The 10,187-nt window shown below is 38.1% G+C and overlaps 1 protein-coding gene across 1 annotated transcript; it reads right to left on the bottom strand.

The window, feature by feature from the left end:
• Nucleotides 1–2,059: 2,059 nt before the first annotated feature.
• Nucleotides 2,060–7,440, bottom strand: LOC142175284 (uncharacterized). The gene is made up of 7 exons (XM_075241868.1): nucleotides 7,146–7,440; nucleotides 7,050–7,100; nucleotides 6,537–6,985; nucleotides 6,232–6,250; nucleotides 5,907–6,173; nucleotides 5,349–5,522; nucleotides 2,060–2,385 (listed from the first exon to the last, which is right to left on the bottom strand). Exons 1-7 carry the CDS (start codon nucleotides 7,438–7,440, stop codon nucleotides 2,060–2,062), a joined length of 1,581 nt encoding a protein of 526 aa, XP_075097969.1.
• Between the last annotated feature and the right edge of the window lie 2,747 nt (nucleotides 7,441–10,187).

Here is a 10,187-nt window from a genome sequence, read left to right as displayed (position 1 = left end):
TGGTAATCGATGCGGTGTTCGTATGTTAGAATCGGTCTTGTGGAAAATTCCGGATGTTGGAATTTGGTTCTAAAGCTTGTTAGCTAAGGTTTTAGGGAGGATTTTCAGTCTGGCTCCAGCTAATATGCCCAACTAAGTTGTAGTGGCACGGGTAGGTGCACGGGGTGTTAATAGTAATTTTGGACAATTCCGGAGTAGTTCTTGGCACGTTCGAGGACGAACGTATGTTTAAGTGGGGGAGAATGTAACGACCCGACCGGTTGTTTTGAGATCTAGCGTGTCGTTCGGCGGTTTGAGGCCTTGAGTAGCTTCACTTCATGTTCTATGACTTGTACGTGTGGGCAGAATTGAATTTTGGGAAGTTCAGAATTGATTTGGAAAGAAAATTCTAAATTCGGAAGCTTTAAGTTGGAAAAATTGACTAAGGTTTGACTTTTAAGTAAACGCCATTCTAAACTGAATAACGATATTTGCTCTTTAATACACCCTACATACTCTGATCGCACTGATCCTAGGTCCCCCAACCTCGTCTCACCCATTACAAGCTGCTGAGGCAATAAGCCACCTCAAACACTGACCAAGATCTCATATGACGCCATCAATGCACCGACAAGCCACAACTTGAATATGACACATAAGGAGGAACGAACTCTAGAAAAGAACTACCTAGCCCGCCTAACGATAAGAACAGTCAAACATACGCTATGAGCCCTTCTTAGAGAATGAGAAACAAAATACACAAGAATAGATATAGGGCACCATACTCATCATCTCACTGTTGCGGCGTGCAACCCGATCAACACATGATACAGTTGCGGTATGCAACCCGATCCAAACATGATATCGCTGCGGTGTGCAACCTGATCCAAACAACATACCCGTGGCGGCGTGCCACCCGATTCACACATGATAATAAATAAAAAAATACCCATCAAGCCAAATGCTTATACCTACGAAATACCGAATATCGACCACAAGCACGCCAAGTGCAAAAATAAAACTCTGGGGAGACGGATAGCGCCATACGCTACAAAACCCAAGCACAACTAAGGTGCGATAAATGACCTGCATCTTGAGAGCCACCCTGCTCATATAACACCATAAGCTACACGGGATCACAATGCATGTGCGAATAATCAAGCCGTCTCATAACCCACATGGCACAATAAAGTATTACACGGAATAGCTGACGATGGGAATAACATCCAACGCTCGAAGACTCCTCCGCAAGCTTTACTATGCCTAACAAACACATCCGACCTGATGTAGAGCACACATTCACATTAGACCCACCAACGGACCCAAAGCCAATTCCGATCATCCCATACTGGGCCAACGAACTTTCAAGGATCTACAATGGCCCTATTCATGATACACACGAGCAGCCGTCCAATCATGAACAAACTCCTACAGTCCACAACTAAACTCTCACATTAGCGATAGTACCAGAATCTCCATACTTGCTTTCAATACTTAACAATCAAGTGACTAACATATTGCACTTATACCATCTTCCCGTTCTCAGGTGACATTAAGATAACGCCAGCTTACTCTGAACTTTTGGATCCTTTCCCCTGCAACTTCGAGCTCGGGACATTCTCATCAAGATGAACCGCAACCTTGATCCTCAACCTCCAATTTCCATACCGCTCACTGCACCTATCATGCCGCTACACGAGAGCACAAGAATTCATTATAAACCCTGAACTACTAGTAGAATAAATACTTCATTGGCTAGAAACCTTTCACTTAAATCATTTTAGAAAAACCATTGCAATACGCAACTGAATTCCCAACCGCAGAAAATACAAACCTCAAGTGGTGACGTAATTTTTCCCATCTTTGAACAGAGTGGGCCAGAAAAAACCCGTTTCAACTACTTTTGCGGCTGTTTTTCTTCCTCCATAGTGTCCTCCTATAGCTCCATCATGATAGTGGCTTAGGATGTTGTTTATTTATATTTCTGGTACACATTTCCGGATCATGCCTTCTGCACAAAATTTAAATAAGTAAGGATCTTCCAAAAAATAACATCTTATTTCTTTTTTGAGTTTTTTCTTTATTCATAATAAAAATCTTTTGGCATACATCCTCCAACTAAGTAGTTGGCAACGTCAGCAAACCAAGGTGGCTGATTTGTAACTGTGGTAATTGTATAAATATGCTCATCAGGGAATTCCTCCTTGATATATGTTGTCTCAGTTGGAGAATTTTCTAATCGTGACAAATGGTCAGCTACCGGATTTTCTGAACCTTTCCTATCTTTTATTTCAAGATCAAATTCTTGCAAAAGAAGTATCCATTTTAGTAATCTAGGTCTAGCATCTTTCTTTGCTAAGAGGTACTTTAAAGTAGCATGATCAGTAAATACTCTAACCTTCATTCCTATCAAATATGAATGAAATTTGTCAAATGCAAATACAACTGCCAGTAGCTCCTTCTCAGTTGTGGCATAATTTCTTTGAGCTTCAATGAGGGTTCTTGTCACGATCCAAAATCCAATATAGGTCGTGATGGCGCCTAATGCCGCTGTCAGGCAAACTAACGTTAATTTATCAATTTATTTACTCATTTTATTACTTTAGAGATCATAATCTCCATTACTTAAATAGTATAAAATGGAATTTACAGGGTAAAAAGATAATAACTACGTGAACTACAATAACGAACAACCAGTAGGAGGCCCCCAAACCCGCTGTCGCAAGTGCATGAATATTTTCTACGGAGTACAATAATAATATGACACATGTCCCGAATGTAGTAGGATAGAATAAAATAAACAGTACAATGGAGATCCGGTGGACTGCGATGCGTATCCTAGAATTCAACTCACCTAAATTTTCCTCAACAGGTGCGCCTACGAGCCAAGGTGATCATCAAATGAACTTGTCAGATCCTGCACATTTAGTACAGAAGTGCAGCATGAATACGTAAATCAACGCGTACCCAGTAAGTATCTAGCCTAACCCCGGAGAAGTAGTAACGAGGGGTCGACATCAACACTTACTAAAGGTCCAATATAACAATGTAATAAAACATAAGCAGATATGAGGCATATGACAATGATGGGGTAAATCTGTAAGTTACAGAATCTTCCAATTTCTTCTTTCAAAGCATGAATTTCTAAATATTGTATTCTACCTTAACAACTCAGAAAAATATCAAGTGTCATTATCAAATAAATATGGAATGCCATATAAAATGCCGGCATCAGTGGAGGGATTAGCTTGTGAATATTCGGACTACTACTGATATAACACACGATTCTGCCGAGGTCGTTCGGCCCGATCCAGAATAATGTGTGCACTGTCAAGGGTCGAGCGGCACGAACCATAGATGCATCTATATACTGTTGAGGCGTTCGGCCCACTCCACAAGAAAAGGAAGGAAGTTATCAAATTACGATACACATGTTTACAATACCGTACATGAGTACAAAATGGATATAATCTTTACTGTTTCTCAAATAACTCGCCTACAACTCAATGTGTTAAGGCTTGGCCTAGTATACATATATTAATTTCTAAATCAATTTCATTTATAACTTCTATTAATTAAGCCAGCAAAATGAGTTCAAATAATTCAAATATTACATGATAAGATCCTAAGTCTACCCGGACATAAACTTGTTATAGTTACGTACGGACTCTCATCACCTCGTGCGTACGTAGCACCCACAACTAGCTGCACGTAACAATAAATATCACATAGGGGTAGTATCCCCCTAACAAGGTTAGACAGGAGACTTACCTCGCTCCGAAGTTCCATAACTGGCTCCAACGCCACTTAAACACCTCAACCAAATGTCCGTATCTTCAAAACTAGGCAAAACACGTGCAAACAAATCAAAATATACCCCAATAAGTATAATCTAACGATTTCAAATGATTCCCAACTCCACTCAAAAGCCAACAATGACAACCCTCGGGCCCACGTGCTCGGATTCCGAAAATGTTTGAAGATAAACTTTACCCATAACACCACGAACTAAAATATATAACTTATCCCAAATTCCATATCCAATTTTGTGGTCAAAATTCAAAAATACCAAATTCTAGATTTTCTACCAAAATCCCAAGTTTCTACAAATTTCCATCTTTAAATCCATATACAAACCATCTATTTAACTTTTAATAGGTAGGAGTCACTTACCTTGTGTTGCTTGATGAAATCTCCCCTTGAAGCTCTCCAAAATCTCCCCAACTAAGTGAAAATGGAAGACAATGGGCCAAATCTCGTTCTTTAAAGAACACACTGCCCAACGACCTCTCGCACCTGAGGTCCTTTAGCCATTTCTGCGGCTCTGCAGGTGCGACCAAAATACCGCTTCTGCGGTCCTCCTTCAGTGCCCCTACCTTCGCATTTATGGACAATACTCCACTTCTGCGGAGTGGCACCTGCGACAAAGGATCCGCTTCTGCGGTCTCGTTGGTGTGGCACAAACCTCGCACTTGCACCTCCAGCTTGCCTCACTCCCTACCGCTTCTGCGACCCTTGGGATGCTTCTGCGGCCACGCAGGTGCGGAAATTTCTTCGCACCTGCGGCCTCTTCCCAGCTCCCTTCTAGCCGATTCTGCGGTCCACTGCCTCGCTTTTGTGATGCCACTTATATGATGAAGTTTCCGCAGAAGCAGTTGCACCAAAAACCAGAATTCTCCAGCTTTTCCTTAAGTCCAAAATCCGACCTGTTAACCATCCGGAATCTACCCGAGGCCCCCAAGACCTTGACCAAATATACCAACGCATCCCAAAATATATTACTAACTAAGTCGAGGCCTCAAATCACGACAAAAAATATCGAAACTACGAATCGACGATCGAAATCCTTCTTAAACTTTCAAACTTCGACGAACGCGTCCGAACCATACCAAAACATTCCGGAATGATGTCAAACTTTGCGCACAAGTAATGAATCACGATATGAACCCATTCCAAGGCTCGGAACCCCAAACGAAGATCGATAATACCAAAGCCCACTCCAAACCAAACTTAAAAAATCCTTAAACTTTTAAAATGTTAATTTTCTATAATAAATGCTGAAATGCTCCCGGGTGATCCGATACTCAATCCGAACATACGCCCAAGTCCGAAATCATCATACGAACCTATTTGGAACTTTCAAATCCTGATTCTAAGGTCGATTACTCAAAAGTTAAACCTTAGTCAATTCTTCCAACTTAAAGCTTTCGAAATTAGAATTTTCTTTTCAAATCAATCCCGAACTTCTCAAAATTCAATTCCGACCACACGTACAAGTCATAATACCTAAAGTAAAGCTACTCAAGGTCTCAAACCATCGAACGATGCACTAGAGCGCAAAACGACCGGTCGGATCGTTACAGTTCTACTAGCGTAGTAAATAGGTCTGAAAAACTTGTCTCTCTTTTGTCCTAATATAGCTCCAATTGCTGTATCACTTGCATCACACATTATTTCAAATGACTGGCTCCAATCAGGAGAAATAACAACTGGAGCATTAGTCAACTGTTCCTTGAGAATCTCAAATGCTTTCATGCAATCATCTGAAAATTCAAACTTTACATCTTTCATGAGTAGGTTAGTCATAGGTTTCGAAATCTTTGAAAAATCTTTTATGAACCTTCTATAAAAACCTACATGCCCTAAGAAACTTCCAATACCTTAAATAGTGGTAGGAGGTAATCTTGCTATAAGATCAATTTTAGCTTTATCAACTTCTATTCCTTTAGCAGTGATTTTATGTCCTAAAACAATTCCCTCTGTTATCATAAAGTGACATTTTTCCCGTTAAGAACTAAATTTGTTTCTTCACATCTTTTAAGCATCAAAGTTAAATGATAGAGACAATCTTCAAATGTCTTTCCAGAAAGTGTAAAATCATCCATGAAGATTTCAAGAAGCTTTTCAGTCATGTTTGAGAAAATTACCGACATGCAACTGAAATATGGCAAGAGCGTTACATAGTCCAAATGCCATTCTACGGTAAGCATACATACTTTGAGGGCATGTGAATGTAGTTTTCTCCTGATCTTCTGGAGTAATTGGTATCTTATTATACCCATAATATCCATCAAGATAACAGTAAAAACCATTACTTGCAACTCTTTCAAACATTTTGTTGATAAAAGGCAAAGGAAAATGATCTTTTCTTGTAGCCTCATTAAGTCGTCTATAATCAATACAGACTCTCCATCCTGTGATTGTTTTGGTAGGTATAATTTTATTTTTTTTATTTTTTTATTACTGTCATACCTCCCTTCTTTGGTACTACCTACACAGGACGTACCCAAGGGCTGTCAGCTATCAGATAGATAATACATGTTGCTAAAAGTTTCACCACTTCTTTTTTGACAACTTCTTGCATTGATGGATTCAGTCTCCTTTGGGGTTGGACTGTTGGTTTGTTATTTTCTTTCATGAGGATCCTATGCATTTAAATAGCTGGATTGATTCCTTTGATTTCAGCTATCGTCCACCCTAAAGCTCTTTTATGTCTCCTCAAGACTTCAATTAATATGCCTTCTTATTCTCTAAGTCAAGGAAGATGAAATGATTACAGAAAATAATCCAGGTTCAAGAAAAACATATTTCAAATGAGAAGGAAGATTTTTAAGTTCATGTTTTGATTGATCTTCTTCTTGTGAGACTTCCTTATTTTCTGATTCTTTTTTCAGTATTTCAGCTTCTTCTCTAATTGTATGATTATCAGCACTTGTGATACCTGACCTGGTCAAACATCTTTCTAATGAGTGAGTAATCAACTGATCATCTTTGTGTTCATTTGCAAGGTCATTTAGCAAGTCAATTTGAAAATAAGAAGATGATGACTCATCCCCGGGAAACTTCATTATTTTTTGCATGTCAAAAATTACTCTTTCCTCATCAACTCGCAAAATCAATTGTCCTTGATGGACATCAATAATTGCTCTTCCCGTTGCAAGAAATGGTTTACCTAAAATCAATGGTACCTCAATATTTTCTTCCATTTCAAGTGCTATAAAATGTACTGGAAATAAAAATTTGTCAACTCTATTATAACATTTTCAATGATTCTTTTCGATTTTTAGTACTTTGATTAGCCAATTGCAGTAATACACCAATGTCTTTCGTTTCACCAAGTTCTAATTTTTTAAAAATTGAAAAAGACAATAGATTTATAGAAGCACCTGAATCACATAATATTTTTTCAAAGTGAGCACTACCCAAAGTGTAAGGAATTGTAAAACTAGTTGGGTCAACGAGTTTCTGTGGAAGCTTATTTTGAAGTATAATACTACATTTTTCTGTAAGCTTAACCACAGATACGTCTTCTAATTTCCTTTTCCTTGATAAAATTCCTTTTAAAAATTTAGCATAAGAGGGCATTTGCGTCAAAGCCTCTGTAAAAGGTATATTAATATAAAGTTGTTTCAAGATATCCATAAACTTAGAAAATTGTTTGTCACGTTTTTCTCTTTTCATCTTTTGGGGAAAGGGGTGGGGTATATTGTGGGGAGTTTTCATAAATTCATTTTCTTGCACCTTTTTCCCATTATCTTTTTGTTCTTTCGGAAACTCAAAGTTTCTTTTTTTCTCACCTTCCTTTACCTGTTCTATTTCTTATGGATTTCCTTCTTCATTTGCATATGGATCATCAAGAGCTTTACCTGACCGTAGAGAGATGGTTATGATGTGTTCTTTTGGATTTTTCTCAGTGTTACTTGGTAAAGCACCTTGAATTTGTCCAGACTTGAGAGTTGCTAATTGACTTACTTGAATTTTTAAATTATTTATAGCTGAATGTTGACTTTTAACCTTCTCGCCAGTAGTCTTAATGAATTTGTACATCATGTCTTCAAGGCTTTGTTGATGAGATCTTTGGGGTTGCTGTTGATATTTTTGGAAATTTTGTTGCCTTTTATTTGATTTGGAAAACCAGGTGGTCCCTGTACCTACTGCTTTTGAGTAAAAACATTTTGAAAATTTTCAGCACCATTAGGATTACTCCATTAGAATCCTGGATGTTTTTGTGCCATGGGACTACCGAATGAGTAATTATTTCTATAACCAATCACATTTACATGTTCCTCATTTTGCTTTGAAGCTTGACATTCATGATTCAAATGATTACCTTTACAAACATCACAATTCTCAAGTTGGGATGATGATTGAGCACCTACCTAAAAAGCTTCGTCTTTTTATGTTAAGGTCACAATTTGTTGTGTTAATGAATTCGAAGCTTCAATTTGATTTACTTCTGCCGTTTTCTTGATAATCATTTTGTCCGAGGGCCATTGAACAACATTTTCCGAAATTTCATTAAGTAGTTGCATTGCTTCTGCGGTGGTTTTTCCCATTATTGATCCTCCTGATGCCGCATCGATTATATTTCTAGCAGAGGGCTTAATGTCACAACCCCAATTTCCCTCTGTAGGATGTCTTGACGACACCTAGTCTCTAAGACTAGGTACGCCTAACAAACATATGGAATTGAATGAAATAATAATTTAAAAATCTCAAAACTCAACAACATAAATAAAAAGGTAAATCTCTACAGCTCAATGTGTATACAATAGTCAAAAACCCGGCTTAGTACAAGTCACAAGCTCTAAAACAATACCAAATCATTCCTATACAACTGTGTCTAGTAAAGAATGAAAAATATAAAAAATGATAAAAGGGGACTCCAAGGCCTGCGGACGCGAGCAGGTGTACCTTGAAGTCTCCAATGCAAACTCAGCTCACTAGTGCCGGGATTGATAAGAAGTACCTGGATCTGCATAAAAAGATGTGCAGAAGCATAGTATGAGTACACCACAACGGTACCCAGTAAGTGCAAAGCCTAACCTCGGTAGGGTAGTGACGAGGTCGGGTCAAGGCCCTACTGGAATAATAATAAGAAACAGGGCGAAAGATATAACAATACAATGGTAATAACACTAGAAATGAAACAAATAAGGAATTTACCAAAATTAACTATACAGAATCAAGGCAGATAATACAACACGGAAGGAAACAAGGATTGACATATTAAGGAAACAAACAAACAAGACAAGTACAACAAATAGAGAAAGATCAACAAGGGCCACTATCGAGGTACCACCTCGTAGTCCCAAATCACAAAAGTAACTCACAGTCTTTCTTTATATCACCGCGGGAGCCTTTACATTTAGTTTTGAAAATTATTTTTTCCAAAATAGTATCCCGCATTTTATCCCACCTTATCACACCGCATGGCTTCTAGTAGTTCCCCTACTAGCCACGTGTATCAAGCCTACCTTATCTCATCGCATGCGTTTCAACACCCAAACCTTATACCACTGCATGCGTATCAATATCACAATATATCACAATTTGCACCTCAAGTGCCCAATATCACAACTTACCAGAGAAACCAAACAATAACAAAATTTCACAATAAGGACCCCTCGGCAAAACCACAATGTACACAAAGTCTTAACAATAACAACCGGAAGAATAACTCGATAGAATAATATTTCACCACTTAACACTTTGCCTCAATAGGAATCACGACATTTGCAACTCAATACCAATTTCAACAACAAGATATTCCAAGAATAGCAATTTCAAGTAAAGAATTCAACAGTTAAATAATGAATATGGGATAAAGGAAATAGGAACTTAAACTGTGCATGTAGAGCAATTAACAAGTAAGAGATAAGACAAGTAGACATGTGAAATTAGACTAAAAATGATGACTACAACATGTTAAGGCAACACAATTAAGGCATAAAAGGGATCTACATAGCTAAAATCCAAATTTTCTACATTTAGCCCGTGTACACACTCGTCACCTTGCGTACACGACTTTCACATATCACAATTATCACACACAACACCAATCCTAAGAAGTAAATCCACCACACAAGGTTAGGCAAGTCACTTACCTCAAACCATGCTGAATCAATCAATTAGAAGGTGTTTCCCTAGATTATCCAACTCCGAACGGCTCGAATCTAGACAAAATAATTTCATTCTATAAATATAAATATAGGAAACTAATTCAAACAACAAAATTATGATGTTTGTGAAGAATTACAAAGTCGACACAAAAAGTCAACCTGGGCATCTCAGAACCCGACCAAAATTATAAAATCCGTACACTCATTCGATATCGAGTCCAACCATACAAGAATTATTCAAATCCGACCTCAATTAGCCTTTAGAGACGCAAAAGTTTAGTCTAAGAAGTTTCCACCATTTCCCCC

Source organism: Nicotiana tabacum, chromosome 21 (genome assembly GCF_000715075.1).
Source record: "Nicotiana tabacum cultivar K326 chromosome 21, ASM71507v2, whole genome shotgun sequence".
NCBI lineage: Eukaryota > Viridiplantae > Streptophyta > Magnoliopsida > Solanales > Solanaceae > Nicotiana > Nicotiana tabacum.
Note: the sequence above shows the minus strand (reverse complement) of the source record. Positions and strands in the feature narration are given on the sequence as shown.